The sequence below is a fragment of the Triticum urartu genome, chromosome 4 (genome assembly GCF_003073215.2).
Source record: "Triticum urartu cultivar G1812 chromosome 4, Tu2.1, whole genome shotgun sequence".
Taxonomy (NCBI): Eukaryota; Viridiplantae; Streptophyta; class Magnoliopsida; order Poales; family Poaceae; genus Triticum; species Triticum urartu.
In genome coordinates, this window is record NC_053025.1 from 314,757,010 (window position 1) to 314,781,166 (window position 24,157).

At 44.4% G+C, this 24,157-nt stretch overlaps 1 protein-coding gene and 1 pseudogene across 2 annotated transcripts; both read right to left on the reverse strand.

Moving 5' to 3' along the window:
- The window catches only part of LOC125553818, an 85,652-nt pseudogene extending 69,184 nt beyond the window's left edge, over window positions 1-16,468 (reverse strand).
- Window positions 16,469-18,987: 2,519 nt separating this feature from the next.
- LOC125553819 (GDSL esterase/lipase APG-like) lies at window positions 18,988-20,655 on the reverse strand. 2 transcript variants are annotated; one of them, XM_048717509.1, is made up of 5 exons: window positions 20,396-20,655; window positions 20,183-20,310; window positions 19,874-20,077; window positions 19,513-19,768; window positions 18,988-19,337 (listed from the first exon to the last, which is right to left on the reverse strand). In XM_048717509.1, the coding sequence occupies exons 1-5, from the start codon at window positions 20,637-20,639 to the stop codon at window positions 19,144-19,146; spliced, it is 1,026 nt and encodes a 341-aa protein (XP_048573466.1). In that variant the 5' UTR covers window positions 20,640-20,655; the 3' UTR covers window positions 18,988-19,143. The 2 variants fall into 2 exon arrangements, with proteins under 2 accessions (XP_048573466.1, XP_048573465.1); XM_048717508.1 differs by having other exon boundaries at window positions 19,874-20,107.
- Window positions 20,656-24,157: the final 3,502 nt, after the last annotated feature.

The window sequence follows — 24,157 nt, forward strand, 5'->3', positions numbered from 1 at the left end:
ACAACATGGATAGTGCGCTGAGCAGAGCTGGAGCAGTACGTAGGGTTCTGGACGAGTATACCGTCCGTGATAAGGTACGGTATGTTCTTACTAGTTCATTAACACTCATTTCAACAAGCATAATTGCATCTGATTACAAATGTGTTCCACATTTTAGTCGTTTATCCCGTTGAACGTCGGCAATACACACTGGATCACCATGGTGATGCACAACTGCAAGAAAGAATTCCGAGTTTTTGATTCGCTCTATCCTCTTGAGTTCTCTCTCGACACTGTGAAAGCACTGGTACTCTCCCCAACATTGAGCATTCTTCACATGAAATTTCATATGGTTTCTCACTACTACTTTCTTTCAAATAGCGACTAGCAATAGCAATTGATATGGAAGAGGCAAACCGTATTACACCTGGCAAATATCCAGACGTCACTAAGTGGCCTATCTTACCTCAGATCGACATGCCACTACAAGAGGACGGGTGAGTTATGGTTCATCATTTTCTACTTACGAAAGACATGTTCGTGTGCACGGTGACTAATGTTTGCATATATATTAGGAACTCTTGTGGCCTTTTTGTGATTGAAGTTATGGAGCATTGGGACGGGGATCGATGGACCACCGATTTTACCCAGGTAATTTATCCTCTCTTTTCGTACACTTGTACAATTGTCGTATAATACCAACTTCTATTCATTAAACATTGTTCTAAAAATTGCAGGCCACGGTTCATGCAAGGAGAAGGCGTCTCGTCGCCGAGGTGGTTCTCTCACCTACCAACACGCTCGAATGTGTGAAGAACAAAATCCGCGACATCGCAAAGAAAAGCAAGGCGTGAAGACATCATACATGATTTAAGATTCTAGTTTTAGTCGTTTGTTTTAAGTCCGGAAGCACGTTTCCCGGCATGGACAACTTTGATTTTCAATCATTCATGTAATAAGCACGATACCATGGATTTTGTGTGGATGTTTGGTCGCTCACACATACTTTTGTATGTGTAATACAGTCAGACTATACGTTTAGTACCAACAAATTTTTGCTTCCCTTCATTTGTTCTACCTTAATGCTTTTTGCTGCTGTGTTCATTTTTTTCTTCCATGGAAGAGTAATTCATTTCCTTTTTACTTTTGCATATTTTTTGATTTGATTTGGCATTATTCAACAATAAGAAAAAAATGATAAATTCCTTTTTGTTTGCCTGAGAATCAACCTCGGCTGACGTGCCATCCGGTGTGGGATCCCGCGCCCGAGACAACGACAGATCCAGTCCCCGCGCGGGCGACCCAGTCGACGAGCGCTAGTTGGCGCGGGGCGACGCGCCAGGTCCGGACCCGCCCGACCGCTCGGTGGAGACAGCCCGCGTGTCGGATGCAAACGGGCCACCCGTGGATCCTGCGGTTGGTGGAGTAGGCAGATCCGCCTGGGATCTCGTGCGCATGATTGTGCCGCTGGATCTCTCGGGATCGGCGTCCGCAGGTGGATCTTCCTCGTGTCTTGCGCCAGACTCCCTTGGCGTTATCTGTTGCTTCAAATCACGTTGCACAGTTTTTTTGCTACATTTTTGTTAGCCTTTTCCTTTTCTACATCATGAAGATCAGGATCAGTAGCACCATCAATCACATGATCAACTACTCTTTCGCCCCCTTGATCAGTACGATTTAGAGCTTCGGTGGAAGCAAAAGAATTTCAGTGCTTAGCCGAGAACCCGCATTAGGATGCAGGTCAAACAAGGGCAAACTATTTCGAAAGTGATATAATTTATTGGTTAATATAATATACTTAGACCTTACACAAATGAACTGGCCACAATGCAGATAGGACTTGATCATTCAGTTCAACAATAAACCACAAAACATACTTAAAATTCATCACAAATCTCCTTCAACTTCTTGATCTTATCAACGTACCCATGTTTCTGTTTGAGGAAATCTGCAATAATATACTCAAGTTTTTTCTTCTCTTGCTTCAGCTGGTCCCTCTCTCTCATCACTTGGTCTCTCTCTAGCACCACCCGGTCCCGGTCTTTCTCAGCCTTTACCCTCAGGACCTGATGTATATTGGCACAACCATGGTCTGCCATCTTATTCTTCTCCAGCTCCTCTTTGAGATCGCTAAGTGACAATCTTGCATTGCCCAACTGCGTGAGAGCATCCTCCTTATCAGCCACCAGTTTAGCAAAGTCCATTTTGAAAAATCTCAGCTCTTCCTCCGTCCTCCTCTTTTCTCCAATTAACATGCATTTGTCTTCAGCATTCTTAATATTCTGCCTCAGCTTCTCGTCATACATGCTCCCCAGTTCTCTTAGGCAGAACTTCGTAGCCACTGACCACTCCGGGTCTACCCATTCCACATAGTTACATTTCACTTCTTCCTACAGTATGAAAAAATATGGTCTCAATCATATATGCACAAATGCAATACAATTACATGCAATGCACTAAAAATATGGTCTCAATCATATAAACACAAAATGTAGCATGCAATGATATACATATATGTGTATATGGATCAATTAACTACAAGTATATGCTATTATATGCTAAAACAAATATTAGACCGTGAAAAAGACAACATAAATACAGAATTTGTAAATGCACAAATTAATAGAAATTATATGCAATTTTGGGCAGATCAATGGATTACCGCGAAGTAAGTCGAGCACGAGGTAATGTAAACATATATTTACAGTACGGAACAACATACCTTCTGACCACAGGCAAGAAAACGTCTGCCAGTGTCCAAGGAATCAAAAGCAACAAGCCTGACGCAAGGTTCTCGATGCAGACAACGAGAAGACAAATCGTGAGCAATGCCACTCCATTCATAGCACCGGATAGTCGTAGGAAGCTAAACGAAACAACAGAGATAATGCACAAATCAACGCCCTGCGTTAAATACCGGAAATGAAGAACCCTAACCCTAAGCCTAGCACTATCTGGAGATTATATAGTAGGAGCGTGCCTGCAGGCTAGTCACGGATTCACCATCCGAAGAAGAGCTCGACTCGTCGCTCCACGAAACCATGGCATAACGTGACCGGCGGCAAGACGTGGATCGGTGGCAGCGGCGGCGGTCGCAGTGGATAGATAGAACGCGCGTGGAGATCGCGAGGGAAGAACCGCCCCGACCAGGTGGCCAGCGTGGCCCATTTAAACGGGCTGTAATCAAAATAAAAATTGTTAAATGGGCTCGGCAACGGGAGCGGCCGTGTGTCGCGCCGTCTAACGGCATCCGTCACCCCCCCCCCCCTCCATGTCATCGCGACAAGCGGCACGAGTTACACTACAAGCCCTGAAATGGTGGGGTTTTCTTTTCTTTATGAGGTGAAAATGGTGGGTTTTTGGTACGAAGTCTATACTATAGACCAAAGTGAGCTGGTATCTTCCATATCTAAATGGTGGTGAACCAAAGGAGTGAAAAAAATTAATTATTACCACACATAACTACATCTTCTATATCTAAACAACTAGCCACCACTAACCTATTTCTCTTAACATGCAAGTTTGCCACCTCGTCATTCAACATGTATGGAGAAAGGTCCACTACAACATGCAAACAAAAGATTCCGGCAACAACATATACATGTTACACGTAAGCATTTCTCTATGAATATATTGCAAAACATTCCCGCAACAACATGCCGGGTATCGTCTAGTTTCCTAATATAATATAACTAGAGTGGACAACACAAAAGATGACATCATTACAATGGCTAAAATGTTATCCATTTTCCATGATTAAATTCCCTAGTGACCGCCTCCTGTTTAGTCCATATATGCTACAAGCACTATCTCAAGGTAGTGGCCTCTTGCAATATTATATATCATGTATCATGTATGCAGTAACACATTGTAAACACCTCACTATTAGATCACTGGATTCATCCTAACATAACTCTAGCAACTTTTCTACTCTTCTTCGCCCACCACGCTTCTGCACACGATAACAGGAAAAGTTAATGAATGACAAATTAAAAACAATTATAACCTACAATGCGTACAAAAACTTACTTCTTATTTAGTTTGCATTTCTTGCTGCGTTTAGTGTGCCCTAGCAATTTGCATGTACCGCATCTGATTCTGATCTCGTCGTACGAAAGTGGCCTACCATTTTTCGACATCAGGCGGTTATTGTTGGAAATATGCCCTAGAGGCAATAATAAATTGATTATTATTATATTTCCTTGTTCATGATAATCGTTTATTATCCATGCTAGAATTGTATTGATAGGAAACTCAGTTACATGTGTGGATACATAGACAACACCATGTCCCTAGTAAGCCTCTAGTTGACTAGCTCATTGATCAATAGATGGTTACGGTTTCCTGACCATGGACATTGGATGTCGTTGATAACGGGATCACATCATTAGGAGAATGATGTGATGGAAAAGACCCAATCCTAAGCATAGCACTAGATCGTGTAGTTCGTATGCTAAAGCTTTTCTAAATGTCAAGTATCATTTCCTTAGACCATGAGATTGTGCAACTCCCGGATACCGTAGGAATACTTTGGGTGTGCCAAACGTCACAACGTAACTGGGTGGCTATAAAGGTACACTACAGGTATCTCCGAAAGTGTATGTTGGGTTGGCACGAATCGAGACTGGGATTTATCACTCCGTGTAAACGGAGAGGTATCTCTGGGCCCACTCGGTAGGACATCATCATAATGTGCACAATGTGATCAAGGAGTTGATCACGGGATGATGTGTTACGGAACGATTGAACAAGGTATCGGGATACCGACGATCGAATCTCGGGCAAGTATCGTACCGCTAGACAAAGGGAATTGTATACGGGATTGATTAAGTCCTTGACATCGTGGTTCATCCGATGAGATCATCGTGGAACATGTGGGAGCCAACATGGGTATCCAGATCCCGCTGTTGGTTTATTGACCGGAGAGTCATCTCGGTCATGTCTGCATGTCTCCCGAACCCGTAGGGTCTACACACTTAAGGTTCAGTGACGCTAGGGTTATAGAGATATTAGTATGCGGTAACCCGAATGTTGTTCGGAGTCCCGAATGAGATCCCGGACGTCACGAGGAGTTCCGGAATGGTCCGGAGGTAAAGAATTATATATAGAAAGTGCTATTTCGGCCATCGGGACAAGTTTCGGGGTCACCGGTATTGTACCGGGACCACCGGAAGGGTCCCGGGGGTCCACCGGGTGGGGCCACCTGCCCCGGAGGGCCACATGGGCTGTAGGGGGTGCACCTTGGCCTATATGGGCCAAGGGCACCAGCCCCAAGAGGCCCATGCGCCAAAGGGACAAGAGGAGGGGAGAGTCCTAAAGGGGGAAGGCACCTCCGAGGTGCCTTGGGGAGGATGGACTCCTCCCCCCCTTGGCCGCACCCTTCCTTGGAGGAAGGGGCAAGGCTGCGCCCTCCCCCTCTCCCTTGGCCCTATATATAGTGGGGGGAAGGGAGGGCAACCATACCTAAGCCCTGGCGCCTCCCTCTCCCTCCCATGACACATCTCCCTCCTCCCGCAGCGCTTGGCGAAGCCCTGTTGGAATCCCGCTACTTCCACCACCACGCCGTCGTGCTGTTGGATCTCCATCAACCTCTCCTCCCCCCTTGCTGGATCAAGAAGGAGGAGACGTCGCTGCTCCGCACGTGTGTTGAACGCGGAGGTGCCATCCGTTCGGCGCTAGGATCATCGGTGATTTGGATCACGATGAGTACGACTCCATCAACCCCATTCTCTTGAACGCTTCCGCGCGCTATCTACAAGGGTATGTAGATCCACTCCTCCCTTTTTGCTAGATGACTCCATAGATTGATCTTGGTGACACGTAGGAAAATTTTGAATTATTGCTACGTTCCCCAACAGCCATAGATTGATCTTGGTGACACGTAGGAAAATTTTGAATTATTGCTACGTTCCCCAACAGTGGCATCATGAGCTAGGTCTATGCGTAGTTTCTATGCACGAGTAGAACACAAAGTAGTTGTGGGCGTTGATTTTGTTCAATATGCTTGCCGTTACTAGTCTTATCTTGATTCGGCGGCATCATGGGATGAAGTGGCCCGGACCGACCTTACACGTACTCTTATGTGAGACTGGTTCCACCGACTGACATGCACTAATTGCATAAGGTGGCTAGCGGGTGTCTGTCTCTCCTACTTTAGTCGGATCGGATTCGATGAAAAGGGTCCTTATGAAGGGTAAATAGCAATTGGCATATCACGTTGTGGTTTTTGCATAGGTAAGAAACGTTCTTGCTAGAAACCCATAGCAGCCACGTAAAACATGCAAACAACAATTAGAGGACGTCTAACTTGTTTTTGCAGGGTATGCTATGTGATGTGATATGGCCAAAGGATGTGATGAATGATATATGTGATGTATGAGATTGATCATGTTCTTGTAATAGGAATCACGACTTGCATGTCGATGAGTATGACAACCGGCAGGAGCCATAGGAGTTGTCTTAATTTATTTATGACCTGTGTGTCAACATAAACGTCATGTAATTACTTTACTTTATTGCTAACCGTTAGCTGTAGTAGTAGAAGTAATAGATGACGTGACAACTTCATGGAGACACGATGATGGAGATCATGATGATGGAGATCATGGTGTCATGCCGGTGACGATGATGATCATGGAGCCCCAAGATGGAGATCAAAGAAGCTATATGATATTGGCCATATCATGTCACTATTATTTGATTGCATGTGATGTTTATCATGTTTATGCATCTTGTTTACTTAGAACGACGGTAGTAAATAAGATGATCCCTCATAATAATTTCAAGAAAGTGTTCCCCCTAACTGTGCACCGTTGCGACAGTTCGTTGTTTCGAAGCACCACGTGATGATCGGGTGTTAGATTCTAACGTTCACATACAACGGGTGTAAGACAGATTTACACACGCGAAACACTTAGGTTGACTTGACGAGCCTAGCATGTGTACAGACATGGCCTCGGAACACAGAAGACCGAAAGGTCGAGCATGAGTCGTATGGTAGATACGATCAACATGAAGATGTTCACCGATGTTGACTAGTCCGTCTCACGTGATGATCGGACACGGCCTAGTTGACTCGGATCATGTAATCACTTAGATGACTAGAGGGATGTCTATCTGAGTGGGAGTTCATAAGATGAACTTAATTATCCTGAACATAGTCAAAAGATCTTTGCAAATTATGTCGTAGCTCGCGCTTCAGTTCTACTGCATAGATATGTTCCTAGAGAAAAATTAGTTGAAAGTTGATAGTAGCAATTATGCGGACTAGGTCCGTAAACTGAGGATTGTCCTCATTGCTTCTTAGAAGGCTTATGTCCTTAATGCACCGCTCAGTGTGCTGAACCTCGAACGTTGTCTGTGGATGTTGCGAACATCTGACATACACATTTTGATAACTACGTGATAGTTCAGTTAAACGGTTTAGAGTTGAGGCACCGAAGACGTTTTTGAAACGTCGCGAAACATATGAGATGTTTCAAGGGCTGAAATTGGGATTTCAGGCTCGTGCCCATGTCAAGAGGTATAAAACCTCCGACGATTTTCTTAGCCTGCAAACTAAGGGAGAAAAGCTCAATTGTTGAACTTGTGCTCAGATTGTCTGAGTACAACAATCGCTTGAATCGAGTGGGAGTTGATCTTCCAGATGAAATAGTGATGGTTCTCCGAAGTCATTACCACCAAGCTGCTAGAGCTTCGTGATGAACTATGATATATCAGGGACATATATGATGATCCTTGAGATATTCGCGATGTTTGACACCGCAAAAGTAGAAATCAAGAAGGAGCATCAATTTTTGATGGTTGGTGAAACCACTAGTTTCAAGAAGGGCAAGGGAACAAAGGGATACTTCATGAAACGGCAATTCAGCTGCTGCTCTAGTGAAGAAACCCAAGGTTGAACCCAAACCCAAGACTGAGTGCTTCTGTAATAAGGGGAACAGCCACTGGAGCAGAATTACCCTAGATACTTGGTAGATTAGAAGGCTGGCAAGGTCGATAGAAGTATATTGGATATACATTGTGTTGATGTGTACTTTACTAGTACTCCTAGTAGCACCAGTGTATTAGATACCGGTTCGGTTGCTAAGTGTTAGTAACTCGAAATAAAAGCTACGGAATAAACGGAGACTAGCTAAAGGTGAGCTGACGATATGTGTTGGAAGTGTTTCCAATGTTGATATGATCAAGCATCGCACGCTCCCTCTACCATCGAGATTGGTGTTAAACCTAAATAATTGTTATTTGGTGTTTGCGTTGAGCATAAACATGATTGGATTACGTCTATCGCAATACGGTTATTCATTTAAGGAGAATAATGGTTACTCTGTTTATTTGAATAATACCTTCAATAGGTCTTACACCTAAAATGAATGGTTTATTGAATCTCGATCGTAGTAATACACATGTTCATGCCAAAAGATAGTAATGATAGTACCACCTACTTGTGGCACTGCCACGTAAGTCATATCGGTATAAAACGCATGAAGAAGCTCCATGTTGATGGATCTTTGGGCTCACTCATTTTGAAAAGTTTGAGACATGCGAACCATGTCTATTGGTGTATATGCATTAAGAAACTCCATGCAAATGGACCGTTTGAACTCACTTGATCTTGAATCACTTGAGACATGCAAATCATGCCACATGGGCAAGATGACTGAAATCCTCGGTTTCAGTAAAATGGAACTAGAAAGCAACTTGTTGGAAGAAATACATTTTGATGTGTGCAGTCCAATGAGTGCTGAGGCGTGTAGTGGATATCGTTATGTTCTTACTTCACAGATGATTTGAGTAGATGTTGAGTATGTTTACTTGATAAATCACGAGTCTGAATTATTGAAAGGTTCAAGTAATTTCAGGGTGAAGTTGAAAGATCGTCGTGACAAGAGGATAAAATATCTATGATATGATCATAGAGATGGATATCTGAATTACGAGTTTGGCATAAAATTGAGACATTGTGGAAATTGTTTCACAACTAATACAGCTTGGAACACCATAGTGTGATGGTGTGTCCAAACATCATAACTGCACCCTATTGGATATGATGCATACCATGATGTTTCTTATCGAATTACCACAATAGTTTATGGGTTAGGCAATAGAGACAACCACATTCACTTTAAAAGGGGCACCACATAATTCCGATGAGATGACACCGTATGAACTATGGTTTGGGGAAACCTAAGCTGTCATTTCTTAGTTTGGGGCTGCGACGCTTATGTGAAAAAGTTTCAGGCTGATAAGCTCGAACCCAAAGCGGATAAATACATCTTCATAGGACACCCAAAACAGTTGGGTATACCTCCTGTCTCAGATCCGAAAGCAATAAGGGATTGTTTCTGGAATCGGGTCCTTTCTCGAGGAAAAGTTTCTCTCGAAAGAATTGAGTGGGAGGATGGTGGAGACTTGATGAGGTTATTGAACCGTCACTTCAACTAGTGTATAGCAGGGCACAAAGAGTTGTTCCTATGGCACCTACACCAATTGAAGTGGAAGCTTATGATAGTGATCATGAAACTTCAGATCAAGTCACTACCAAACCTCGTGGGATGACAAGGATGCGTACTACTTCAGAGTGGTACGTAATCCTGTCTTGGAAGTCATGTTGCTAGACAACAATGAACCTACGAGCCATGGAGAAGCGATGGTGGGCCTGGATTCCGATAAATGGCTCAAGACCATAAAATCCGAGAGAGGATCCATGTATGAAAACAAAGTGTAGACTTTGGAAGAACTACTTGATGGTCGTAAGGCTGTTGAGTACAGATGGATTTTTAAAAGGAAGACGGACAATGATGGTAAGTATCACCATTAAGAAAGCTCGACTTGTCGTTAAGATGTTTCCCGACAAGTTCAAGGAGTTGACTACGATGAGACTTTCTCACTCGTAGCGATGCTAAAAGTCTGTTGGAATTATATTAGCGATTACTGCATTATTTATGAAATCTTGCAGATAGGATATCAAAACATTGTTTCCTCGACGATTTTTGAGGAAAGGTTTTATGTGATACAACCGGAAGGTTTTGTCAATCCTGAAAGATGCTAATAAGTATGCAAAACTCCAGTAATCTTTCTAAGGACTGGAGTAAGCATCTCGGAGTTGGAATGTACGCTTTGATGAGATGATCAAAGATTTTGGGTTTATACAAAGTTTATGAGAAACTTGTATTTCCAAAGAAGTGAGTGGGAGCACTATAGAATTTCTGATGAGTATATGTTGTTGACATATTATGGATCAGAAATGACGTAGGATTTCTAGAAAGCATATAGGGTTATTTGGAAAGTGTTTTTCAATGGAGAGCCTGGATTAAGCTACTTGAACATTGAGCATCAAGATCTATAAGGATAGATAAAAATGCTTAATGGTACTTTCAAATGAGCACATACCTTGACATGATCTTGAAGGTGTTCAAGATGGATCAGTCAAAGAAGGAGTTCTTGCCTGAGTTGTAAGGTATGAAGTTAAGACTTAAAGCTCGACCACGGCAGAATAGAGAGAAAGGACGAAGGTCGTCCCCTATGCTTAAGACATAGGCTCTACAGTATGCTATGCTGTGTACCGCACCTGAAATGTGCCTTGCCATGAGTCAGTCAAGGGGTACAAGAGTGATCCAAGAATGGATCACAGGACAGCGGTCGAAGTTATCCTTAGTAACTAGTGGACTAAGGAATTTTTCTCGATTATGGAGGTGGTAAAAGAGTTCGTCGTAAAGGGTTACGTCGATGCAAGCTTAACACCTATCCGGATAGCTCTGAGTAGAGATACCGGATACGTATAATGGAGCAACAATTTAGAATAGCTCCAAGTAGAACAGTTATTTGGAATGGCTCCAAATGTAGCGTAGTAGTTGCATCTACAAGATGACATAGAAATTTGCGAAGTACATACGGATCTGAAAGGTTCAGACCCGTTGACTATAACCTCCCTCACAAGCATAACATGATCAAACCCAGAACTCATCGAGTGTTAATCACATGGTAAATGTGAACTAGATTATTGACTCTAGTAAACTCTTTGGGTGTTAGTCACATGGGGATGTGACCTGTGAGTGTTAATCACATGGCGATGTGAACTAGATTATTGACTCTAGTGCAAGTGGGAGACTGTTGGAAATATGCCCTAGAGGCAATAATAAATTGATTATTATTATATTTCCTTGTTCATGATAATCGTTTATTATCCATGCTAGAATTGTATTGATAGGAAACTCAGATACATGTGTGGATACATAGACAACACCATGTCCCTAGTAAGCCTCTAGTTGACTAGCTCGTTGATCAATAGATGGTTACGGTTTCCTGACCATGGACATTGGATGTCGTTGATAACGGGATCACATCATTAGGAGAATGATGTGATGGACAAGACCCAATCCTAAGCATAGCACTAGATCGTGTAGTTCGTATGCTAAAGCTTTTCTAATGTCAAGTATCATTTCCTTAGACCATGAGATTGTGCAACTCCCGGATACCGTAGGAGTGCTTTGGGTGTGCCAAACGTCACAACGTAACTGGGTGGCTATAAAGGTACACTACGGGTATCTCCGAAAGTGTCTGTTGGGTTGGCACGAATCGAGACTGGGATTTGTCACTCCGTGGTGACGGAGAGGTATCTCTGGGCCCACTCGGTAGGACATCATCATAATGTGCACAATGTGACGAAGGAGTTGATCACGGGATGATGTGTTACGGAACGAGTAAAGAGACTTGCCGGTAACAAGATTGAACAAGGTATCGGGATACCGACGATCGAATCTCGGGCAAGTATCGTACCGCTAGACAAAGGGAATTGTATACGGGATTGATTAAGTCCTTGACATCGTGGTTCATCCGATGAGATCATCGTGGAACATGTGGGAGCCAACATGGGTATCCAGATCCCGCTGTTGGTTATTGACCGGAGAGTCATCTCGGTCATGTCTGCATGTCTCCCGAACCCGTAGGGTCTACACACTTAAGGTTCAGTGACGCTAGGGTTATAGAGATATTAGTATGCGGTAACCCGAATGTTGTTCGGAGTCCCGAATGAGATCCCGGACGTCACGAGGAGTTCTGGAATGGTCCAGAGGTAAAGAATTATATATAGAAAGTGCTATTTCGGCCATCGGGACAAGTTTCGGGGTCACCGGTATTGTACCGGGACCACCGGAAGGGTCCCGGGGGTCCACCGGGTGGGGCCACCTGCCCCGGAGGGCCACATGGGCTGTAGGGGGTGCACCTTGGCCTATATGGGCCAAGGGCACCAGCCCCAAGAGGACCATGCGCCAAAGGGACAAGAGGAGGGGAGAGTCCTAAAGGGGGAAGGCACCTCCGAGGTGCCTTGGGGAGGATGGACTCCTCCCCCCCTTGGCCGCACCCTTCCTTGGAGGAAGGGGCAAGGCTGCGCCCTCCCCCTCTCCCTTGGCCCTATATATAGTGGGGGGAAGGGAGGGCAACCATACCTAAGCCCTGGCGCCTCCCTCTCCCTCCCATGACACATCTCCCTCCTCCCGCAGCGCTTGGCGAAGCCCTGTTGGAATCCCGCTACTTCCACCACCACGCCGTCGTGCTGTTGGATCTCCATCAACCTCTCCTCCCCCCTTGCTGGATCAAGAAGGAGGAGACGTCGCTGCTCCGTACGTGTGTTGAACGCGGAGGTGCCATCCGTTCGGCGCTAGGATCATCGGTGATTTGGATCACGATGAGTACGACTCCATCAACCCCGTTCTCTTGAACGCTTCCGCGCGCGATCTACAAGGGTATGTAGATCCACTCCTCCCTTGTTGCTAGATGACTCCATAGCTTGATCTTGGTGACACGTAGGAAAATTTTGAATTATTGCTACGTTCCCCAACACTCATCTACCTTAGTTGCACCTTTCGTTGATACTTTAATAGGATCTTGAACTTCAACTATGTTGCCTTCACCATCGTCTACATATTCAATTGCACAAGTACTAAGATCAGCCGTTTTCTTACTCAAATTTTCCTTTAGCTGATCATACTCATGGCTCTTAGCTATCACGGTCTTCAAACTCTCCTGTAACTGATCCCACAAAGCTGGGTGTTTGCATGCTGCATGCATAGCTTCTGAAGCCAACACACTGACCTGGCTATATTTCATTCTTTCAGCTGCTCCGGTCCATCCAAATCCCAACAGATCACTTGTGCGCCTCGCGGGCAGTCCCAACCTTGCGTCTTTCGTGAACCGCACAAGAACTAAACACTTTGGTATTTCAGATATATTCAAGTACTTCAGTACATGGAATATGTGCTTGCAAGGTAGACCCTTTCGAATCATTCTTCTACAGCTGCACCTTATAGTTTCTGCGGAATTTACTGGAGTGTACGCCACCCAAAAACGGCTCTTCCGGTTATTCTTCCAGGTCACGATGTACTGCTGTGATCCATCTTCGAGCTTTATTTCTACAATCTCCATGCCGCCAATTTTCCTAAGATCAGCTTGCAACATATAGAAGTTTGCTGGAGTGAAGACGTGAGAAGCAGCTCTCTCAAGTTCCCTCGAGCTAGTAACTACCACCGGTACACTCTGTGAGGCTGTGCAATCATCTCGTGCCTCATTCTCACGGATACGTACAACGGTGTTCTCATAGTGCAAAATCATATCCACCAGGGTCATTTCACCATCTAGGTGGAGGTGAAGGCATGAGTTTAGACTTTCACTCCTCTGGTTGCTTTTCATGCCAAGCCAAAAACCCTCTGTCAGATAAGCCGCGGCCCACAGTCTCCTCTTCTTATACATCCGTCTCAACCATGTTACTGTTTTTTCCGACTGCCATCTTTTGGAAAACGCGTGCCATCTCTCCTCAAACGTGGCCGTGGACGTGCTGTAGTACAGAAGAGTTCGGAACTCCTTCAAGGACTTGTGACTGAGGTGAATCTTCATATTTTTTTCTATATGCCACGTACATATACGGTGCCACACGTCTGGCAAGACTTGGCGAATTGCCTTGATCATCGCAGCGTCGGCGTCCGTGATAACACTATTCGGCATCTTTTGACACATGGACCTCAAAAAAGTCTCCAGCCGCCACATATATGTCTCTTCGGTCTCGTCCGAAACTATGGCACAAGCAAAAACAGTGGTCTTCCGGTGATGGTTAAGACCAACAAAGGGTATGAATGGCATACCATACCGGTTCATCTTGTACGTGCTTTCAAATACAAGCACGTCGCCGAAGTCCTCATAGTCATGACGAGACTGGGAGTCACACCAGAACATCCTATTCATATTTCCTTCCTTGTCTAGCTTGTACTCGAAAAAGAAGCTAGGATCCCTCTGTTTCCTACTGGCCATGATGCCTATGACTGTGGCGGCATCACCTTTTGAAAGCAGCTTCCTCTTCTCCCTGGCGCAAAGGTTGTATATTTCACGCCTGGTAAAACCAACACCGCCATACCATACATGTTTGCTGATGAATGAATCCATCATGTCATGAATTCTAATCCCTGCAGCTCCCATGTGGACAGTATCTCAGCTCTCTGGTACTCTTTGATTTTTTCTGTGGGACCAAAGAAAAGGTACCTCGTCCGGTCCTGCCAAGATATGGCTATGCTTGTCCTCAAAACTATCAACATACCAAACCCCACGCTTTTGGTCAAGTTTCACGGTCAGGTGCGCTTTGCAGTGGCAGCGTGTCTCGGGTCAGAGCCTACGGCTGTGTCCTTCCTCGGTTAGCAACCTGCTATCACGTTTTCCTTGTCTGGAACAAACAAACCGCCTATAACGCATATGACGTGACTCGGTTTTGGTATACCTGACCCTATTCTTTCTAATGCTGAAACCATTTTCTCTAACATAGCTGTTGTAGAAATCATACGCAGCTTCATGAGACGTAAAAGTCTTTTGTATTATCTGCATGAACATATCCCTCTTATCATCTGCACTAGCAGTATCTTGGACATTCTTTTTCCCCTCAACTTCTGTCACCTACACAATCATAACATAGCCATGAAAACAGTTTTCTATGGTATAACATTACTTCCATACAACATTCATAACATACATACCCCACTCATGATGACCGACGATTGCGACTCCCCAGAATCAGGTGCAGCTAATGATTCGACATCAAGGCCTGTCTCCGCATCGGATTCACCGTAATAGTCGTACGCATTATGACATTCAGAAATGAGCTGAAAAATATAACACAAATACATAAGTACTTATAATATAATATTCCAGGATTTATTCAACTTGCATGCATGCCAAAAAAAAATTCCACTTCCATACCTGACTAATGCAATCTTCATTCGAGATCTCCGAGTTGTTTTCCTCACCATCATCATGCTCATTGTTTTCCTGACCATCATCATGTTCATCCATCTATAAATTTTCAAAATATAATATTGTCGGATGCCACCAAAAAATTACAACATGATAATGCGACTCACATTAAGATCTTCCAATACGTTCCCATTCTCTGACCTATCTCCACGATCTGAATTTTCATCATCTGACCAATCTTCTATCCAGTCTTTCATCACTTCTCCAAACTCCATGTCATACATCATATCAGTTAACTCATCGTCCGCCATTTCCTACAACAATTAATATGTATCATCGCATGTGCAAACATTATCAATGCTGACATATACAACACCTAGCGCACGATCACGGATGTTAAATAAACTACCCCAACCGGAGAGCGCCCTAACCGAGGGCGTTCAGATCGTGCACACAACCGACGCCAACGACCTCTGATCGCCCATGGATCCTCCCCCTCTCCACACCGAGCGGCGGTAAGGTACGTCCCACGAATCCAGTACGTGATCACTTTGGATCGCGAGAAGCTGCGCTACCCGTGATAACATGCGCCGCCGGATTCCTAGCCCACGGCACCAGTCGTGATTACTTTGGATCGCCGGATACCTAGTTAAGCCGCCGCATCAAATAACGGAGCCGTCGTGCACACAACTGACGGCAACCGACGCTAGGTTAACCCTAGAAAGAAGAAACCCACTTTAGCCCGCGTGATCACTGTGTATATCACGACGAGCAGCACTACCAGAACAAGATCTGCGATGGCCTGGACCGCCAGAAAGCTAGGTTACCCGCCCCGCTAGGTTAACCACTACGACGAAAACAGCGGCAGTTTGTTTGATGCTGCCGCGAGCGAGACAAACATGGGGAAACGAGATGCGGTACCTGCGAGCGCTGGAGGTTGACGACGGTGCCGCGCGCGCTCTCAGACGAGATCGCCGGTGATAAGATCGCCGCCGCCGATATTCCTAAAGAACCTCACCAGAATGATGGAGGAGCTGCGTGAATGATGGAGCTGCGTGATTGATTGAGCTGCGTGATTGATGGATCGGCCGTCGGCAGGTCCTACCTGGTCATGGGGTCGTGTCATCCTTTTTTTTCGGGATGTCACCGTATACATACGTATGGGTCATACGGGTTATACGGGGCTTGGATATGGGCTACGGGGCTTGGATATGGGCAGCGGCGGGCCGGAGAAAAAAATAGATGGCGGGGGTCAAGAATACCCCTACAGCGTGTTTGGTAGTTTACGGTAAAGGGAATGGGAATTTACGAGAGGGAATTGGCTGAGGGATTATACATAGGAAGTGGATTGTTAGTCCCAGTCCCACGTTTGGTACCGGGTGAGAATTATTTGTGGGAATTCCCACAATAAATAAAGAAAAGGAAGGATAGGTTACGAGGTTACGTGAGATGTGATTCTATTTGCCGTTGCATCTGCAGATTAGGGAGCAATTTTTTTTACGATAGATTAGGGAGTAGTAGTTAGCACTTGCCAGTTTGTTTGGAGGAAAAATTATGCCGCCCAAGAATTTAGCTACGATGTTCGTGGTTTTTTTCCTTTAGCTGCGGGAGGTGGGCCACCAAATCTGTTTTTAGATGTCAACTCCCATTCCTTCGCTGAATTACCAGGGTCCCCCCAAGGTAGAGATCGATGGGAGTTGGCCCTCCTAATTCCCCCTCCCCTTCCCTTGCTAATTCCCAAGTCCTTCAACCAATCAACGGAATTTTAGTCTCATCAACCTTAAACTCCCATTCCCTACCTCTAACTCCCCCCAACCAAACACGCTGCTAGGAAATTGAGTTAGGGGGGTGCACCGGAGCAAGGCTCCTATTAGAGATGCTCTTAGACTTTCTGTAGTAATTTCCCTTCACATCAATGCATGCGTACAAACAGCCTGGTTGCTCATGCATGCATTCCACAGGAGAAAGTGGCTCCTCTAGTCGAATCTTCATATTAAAAACTCCTGGAACGTCTTTCCAAATGTTAACTCCTCACATCCCCGAGGGACAGAAACAATGTCTATCTAATGGAACATTTAAAAGCTAATTTCTTACTAACTTACATTTGGTTTACGCATTTGACCGAATACCTACAAGTATGTATACCTACGGATTTCTGCAATTAGTTATATATCTCCTAGTCATGAGAATTTTTGTCAGGATCGATCCGCCTAACATAGTGTTGAAGTACACGATACCTCAAGGTATCCATGCGTACACATCTAGCAACACTCCGTGAAACCAGCCTGAAGAACAACGGAAAAACCTAGAGAGAAGAAGCCTAGCGACGAACATGAACTCGACCAGATCTAGTGGGTGACGGGCGAGGGCTAATTGTGATGGCGCTCCTGTGGCATGTCGGATGATGGCTGAAAACCGTCATTACTGTATTTTTATGATGAAAATCGGTTTTACGTGACACAAGTAGCTCGTCACAAAAAAATCATTTCTTTTGTAGAGATGATTGTAAGAAAGTAAACGAGATGGTTCAGATGGTAAAGAACAAAAAATAATAATTTGATCAAGATCGTGATTACGAGGAATAAATGAGAGGGTCCATAACATCAGCAGTGTCATCTCTCCACAAAACATAGCATATGTGTGCTGAACAAAATAGAGTTGTTTATGGACTGAACTGCAGTTTTTACATTAGATGGAGTTTTTAATATCTGATCATAAAGTGGTAATTTATCAGATGGCAACAAACACATCTAGAATCATATTAGATGGATCATAATAATGTAGGGCAGCTCACATGATCTTTCTATTCAGATGCAAAGGAGAGAAAATGTCATCTAGGTACTGTTATGGACCCAAAGTCCAAGAAGAACTACTCATACATGGTCATCGTGGCAGCGAGGTTGATGCAGATAGCTCCAGCGATAATTTCCACCTCCAGCAGGAGTTAATTTTTGTTTTTGACCTATTTATCGACCCTTGCTGCTCCCATGATGATGCAGGAGTATTCCATATTCGAGGCTGAGGATTTGTGGTAGTCGCTATGTGCCATGTATCTCTCTTTGTTAATCATATGAATTACCACCATGATTGTGATCTTGGAATTGATGATTAGTTGAATTATATGTTGTACCTCTTGTGATGAGTTTCTTTATGTATTAAATTCTTTTCATGTTATGTTAAACTTTGAGAATTAATATCCAGCATAATTTTGGGATACACCTGCGATGACATTGGGTAACTATATGGATGAAGATTAGAAAGATAAAGATCATATAATGGTGTTTAGTATAATACCTGAGGGTTTTTTAATCATAATTTCTTAGGTTGACTGAAGTGGCTCAATAGATTAAGATCAGAAAGACAACTTTGAGGTGTGGAACTTTACACACCTACGAGATCTCAGTCGGGTTTGATCCAATAAAGAGGAACTTTGTGAGATTACACATCATGTATTTTAATTAAGTTATGAATGCTGAGACTTGATACTAGTAAACCTATGAACCCTATGCGTTGTTTTCAACTATCACAACCTCCTCATTTTAGTCACTTTTACATATTGTTACCTTGCCGTTGTTATTTAATTCGAAAGTACAAAAATATTGCCAGCATCCATAGTATCAATCTATTCTTGTTGTGTAACTTTGGCATAGAGATACTTGTCTCCCCTCGTACACCCCAAATTTTGGCTTTTGATCTGTTCGAGGGAAAACTTGTGCCCAAAGTGTTTCCGCTCTTAGGTGGCACTCAGGCCTTCTGGTTTTGCTTTTCATAGTAAAAAAATGGATGCTTAATTAAACCACAACCTCTTGACATGGTATGCAAGGTGAATGTTGATGCCCTTTTCACATCATAGTCCACCGCTATTATTTTCTTTCTGGATACTTGAAGCAATGTAGCATCAAGCCTGCATGTCTACTGTACAATCTAGTGGGTTTATGCAACCAGGTTGTTGATTTCATCTACGAGAGAGTCCACAATAACTTTGTTTGCTGCCTCTGACAGATGCCAAACGTCCCAGAACACATATGTATGTGCGCTCGGACAAGTCCCAGGTAACAGGGGGTTGCAAAGGATTGACGCCTCCACCGTCCCTGTGCCACAGCAGGCCCGCTTCGCCTCGGTGAACCCTACAGCGTGAAACCCGTACATAAGCCAGATGTGGTTAGAAGACAAAAAAAATGTATGCCATGCATCATTCCGATCATAAATAAGTACTCCCTATGTAAACTAATGTAAGACATTTTTGTAAACTGCAAAAACTTCATATATTAGTGTACAGGGGTAGTAGATTTTATATCCTACCTCGCGATACAGGAGAGGTAGCGAGGTTGTAGAAAGGTGTATACATGTCGAGAACCACAATCTTGAGATCATGGTACTTCTTTGATAGTGAGTCAACAGCAGCTTTCAACTTCATGTTGTAATACTGGGCGTCGTTGTTGAGCCTAGCCACACATCCGCTCCTCCCATGACCATACAACGTGATCGCCATGGGAAAACAACCAAAGGGTGGCAGGGAGAACACGCCGATGCGTCGGGCTCCCATGTCGTAAAGTTGCTAAAATCAATTCAAGATTGAGAAGAAGGTACATGATTTTAACCATCTATATATCCTTTGTTGATCAAGCTATAGAAGAGCTTAGGTTTGGCGTTTATAGATTACCGTCACACTGTTGTTGAACATCCCGACGAGGCGGTCTGAGAATTGTTCAGCGGTTTGGTTCATGTCGAGGAAAGGGTTGATGTAATAGTTGTAGACAAAGTCACATGAACCGGCGCAGATGATGTAGAGTGAGCCCCGAATGATGGAGCGAGCATGGCTGCTCCCAGCCACCGCCGCCAGCTTAGCTTGGTAGTCTTTGAAGTACTTCAATTGTTGAGAGACAGAGATGGCTCTCTGCAGTAAGCTATAATTATAATGATAAAGTGATACATATATTTGCAAGAATGGACACTCATCGATGATACTTACAATCAGAGTCCCATGGCCATTGTAGCCAGATGCAGCAGACGCAAAGTTAGCTCCAAGAAGAAGGTTCTGTCCTGATGCTTCTGGGCTGAGATATGCTGGCGGAGAGCCATCGAACCCAACCTTTTCAGCTGCAACCAACACACAAATCACATTGTAAACGCAAGATATACATCGTGAAGTCACAGCTGTGTGACAAGATAGTCTCGGGCAAACCTATGAAATCGATAAGCAGCTTGCCGTTGCAGAACCTTCCTGTGGCGACATGGTCTTTGAAGTCCCTGCCATAGGGAGGGAAGTTGGCTTTTGCGATGGTGAAGATGTAGTTGTTGTTGCCTACATCCACCAGCGAGTCGCCGAACACCATCAGCGCCGGAACTGCCGGCCCTTCCTCGCTGCTCTGCCCCGTTGGCTGCGTCAAAAGGAAGATAGCCAGGAGCAGCAAGCACCTCGACACCATTGTAGCCTGCGAGACTTGTTGCCATTGTGGCCTGCTAAACTAGCTACTACTTTTAGTTGGAGTTGTCTAGAAGAGAAGAAAATACTGCTGCTCTCGTGTAAAGAAAGAAAACTTTACAAAAAGAAAACTAGCATGATGTGCCAAATAGAAACAAACTAATAAAGTGGTAAGAAAACTACAGGGCGCGTGATCTACACGCTAGCTTCTAGCTAGACCAGGATCACCCACACGAAACACATGCCGTCTTTACAAAAAAGAAAAAGGAAACACATACCGTGTAGAAATAAGAAACACATACAATGTACTATAAACCAGCAACGGAGAAACAGATGCTTTCTTCTGCTTTTGGATAAGTATACTGTATAAGCATCCACTACTAGGGAAAAGGCTAGCAGCAGCGCGGGTTTTAGGTGTATCAGCAGCGCGGGTACCGGCGCTATTAATAAGGCGCTACAGCTAATAGTTGGTAGTAGCGTGGGAGGAACCCGCGCTACTACTAATTTTGTTAGTAGTAGCGTGTGCCACCCACGCTACTGCTATTACAGACTCGTGCTACTACTAATGAAGTAGTAGTAGCGTGCATACAATACCAGCGCTACTAGTATCCTAAATACTAGTAGGGCACTTTTTTCCCAACGCTACTAGTAGCAAATTAGGAATTAAAAAAAATAAAAATAGATGCAGTATTCATGAATGGAGATCAGAGACACGTCCAGTGCAAAATAAATTTCACAGAATCATCTTAACACTTGTAGTGTTCATGGATGCATCATTCAACATCTCAACTCGAAGAGATCACGAGGACACACACAACCATCACCTAAAGGTTGGTACCTTCCCTAGCGTTTCACCACCAACCTAACCAGACCACTTCTCTAGATGTATGTACAAAGCGTCGAGGTCCTCCACCTTGAGGAACTCCGGACGGTGGCGTCGTCCTCCACCTCGGTGACGTCCGGACGGTGGCGTCGAGGTCCTCCACCCTGGGGACCTCCTGCGTCGCAATCACCTGGACGATAATCTGTATGTCGCGGTCGAGGGGCTTCACGGTGAAGTCTGCCTCCGAGTAGTTGAAGAGCACGACTCCCATCAGGCCGCAGTAGTCCTTGTCGATCACCCTGCACCCAGTCGAGAAAGTGAAAACTTGTTAGTTAGCTCCTGCTTGCGCAAGGTTCACGGAAGGGTCCGGCCACTTCCAAAGACGATAATAAGATACAATAACTATGTCCAGGCTTGGAAGACTGAAAATAAATTTAAAAAATGTATTCAAGATAATAACACACAATAATTAGATTGAAAACAAAGAAAGCACCTGCGCACGCTGCCCTTGCCCCCGATCACTGGCTATATCCCAGTCTCGCACGTCCTCAGCTAGGATTTCATGGTTGTTGAACCTTTTTGCTCTGCAGGGAAGCATTATGGACAAGATCAAAGATAGTTTAAGAGACAGACCATAATCCCAGTTCGCTACAGGATATCATTTCAGCTTCAAATTACTGAAAATATCTTAATACAGGCGAACATGTGTTCACCTTTCTGATCTGCAGCAGCTTCACCTGCATCATATTTGGTTACACCTTCTGCCTCAGCCACACCGTTGACAACATCATGACGCTGTCATTTGCAGGTGCAAGAAACCCATCAGATGAATCACAGTATGTACAGTATGAGCAGTGCAAAATAGAAACATCTCTTGTCCTAATTTACTAGTTAGCATCATGGTACATGTGAGAGTTGATTGCAACAGTCACAGGGATCAAAAGGAACAACAGGATAAAACAACAAAGCATAAATCATATGGACACACAGAACTAAACAAGCAAGGCTGTTCATTCAGGTTCAGAGGCAATCAACAAGATTACTAGTGAGGCGTGTCCCTCTCGCATTTCCACCGATTAACACAACTGGCTAAGACGACGACGCGCACAGAGCAGCCTAGGCCCTCTCGCCACAGATGCGGCGTGCGAGCTGCGGAACAAAGTCGTGGTACTGTGCATATTCACTGAAGGTTAAACATTTTTTTTACTGAAATCCCAGCTGCAGAACAAAGAAAGCACCTACTGCTAGTAGCAAAACCAATATGTTTATGAGGAATATATAGATGTTTCAAATCAAAAGACCAAGTAGAATAGATAAATTTAGTCAGGAATCTGTTGTAGCATGGCAAACCCCTTGTTTCTAAATAACATGTATGCTAGTCTGTAGAGCTAGTTCACTGGGATTATTACTATGGTTTGTATGCTGGTTCACTTTCCATGAATTTCCCTCTAATTCAGCTTATCGACGGATGATTTTTTTTAAGAGAAAACTAACTTTACATATACGTCACACATAGAAAAGGTCATATGCCATAAGGTTTTTCTGTTAATTAGTGTGCTATCGCAAGAAAACTAAAATGAGAATGTACAAAAGTAAAAAAAAAATCCTGCAAGTCATAATATGGCCAGTCTGTACGTACTGGAACTGAACCACTTTGAATAATAAAAGCATCAGCAGGCAAAGACCAGAAGATCAGAATCTATTGTCTCTAAGGGCTTAGATCTCAAAGAATATATAAGATGCGTACGTAAAATATGGCAAAAGGGGAACATACCATGCATGGAGTCGCTGTTATGAAATTTCAGTTATCTCACCAGTCCGCTGTAGTTTTTCCACTCGGCAGCGTCCACCATCCACGTAGTTTCTCCACTCGGCAGCGTCCGCCGACGGCGGCGGCCTCCTGATTTGCTACAACCTGCCATCGGTATGCCTCCTCCGCTGCATCGTCCATCACTCATCTATGAGAAATAAATTAGATGTTGGATCTTCATATGTTCAGAACTTGGAACTAAAAAGATTAAAATTCTACTCAAAAGAAAAAAGATTAAAAGTTTATGGTGAGACGGGATCAGAGAGAGCCGGGAGATCCTGGATCGAGTCATATAGCTTTTCTATATTGGTTACAACTTGTGAGGCGGCGGCGACGATGCCGGCGTGGAGCCGCGGGGCCTCCCGATCTCATCCTCCGCCTTGACTCCCGGCCTCTGCACGGTCGGCACTGCACATTGGGAAAAAAACTCCCGCACGAACTGAGCATTTACATTTACAGATGATACAACACGATAGTTGCCTACAATAATCTGTACACGTTTGATTTAGATGAGGACCACAGCTCCACGGCGGTGAGGGTCGCTCATAAACATTGATTTATATCTCTGCTGAAAGTTTCAGTCTGTCACTAATTTTTACGGCACCCAGCAAGCAGGAGGAATAATAAGATTACCAGCCAACTGATGATGAGAGATCATAGAGAAGAGTGGAGAGGCTTACCAGAGGCGCGGGCAGGCATGGGAAGTCGACCAGGAGCAGGCCTAACGTCTCCGCTCCGAGGTACGGCCAGCATCAATGCCGGTGTGCGCCGCGCCGCTCCGCTGGCTAGGGTTGGGCACTGGTGGTGTCTGCCGCGTGCCTGCACCTGCATGTTGAAGGGAACGACGTATCAGGGAAGGGGGGAAGGGAAGGGAAGGTGAGAAGAGCAG

Bases quoted from the DNA above. Each gene is read 5' to 3' on its own strand.
- LOC125553819 (XM_048717508.1), bottom strand. From the start codon at position 20,639: ATGGTGTCGAGGTGCTTGCTGCTCCTGGCTATCTTCCTTTTGACGCAG. The intron at 20,311-20,395 runs GTTTGCCCGAGA...TGTTGGTTGCAG, and splicing joins GCTGCTTATCGATTTCATAG to CTGAAAAGGTTGGGTTCGAT. The intron at 19,338-19,512 runs GTAGGATATAAA...TTCACGCTGTAG, and splicing joins TACCTCTCCTGTATCGCGAG to GGTTCACCGAGGCGAAGCGG.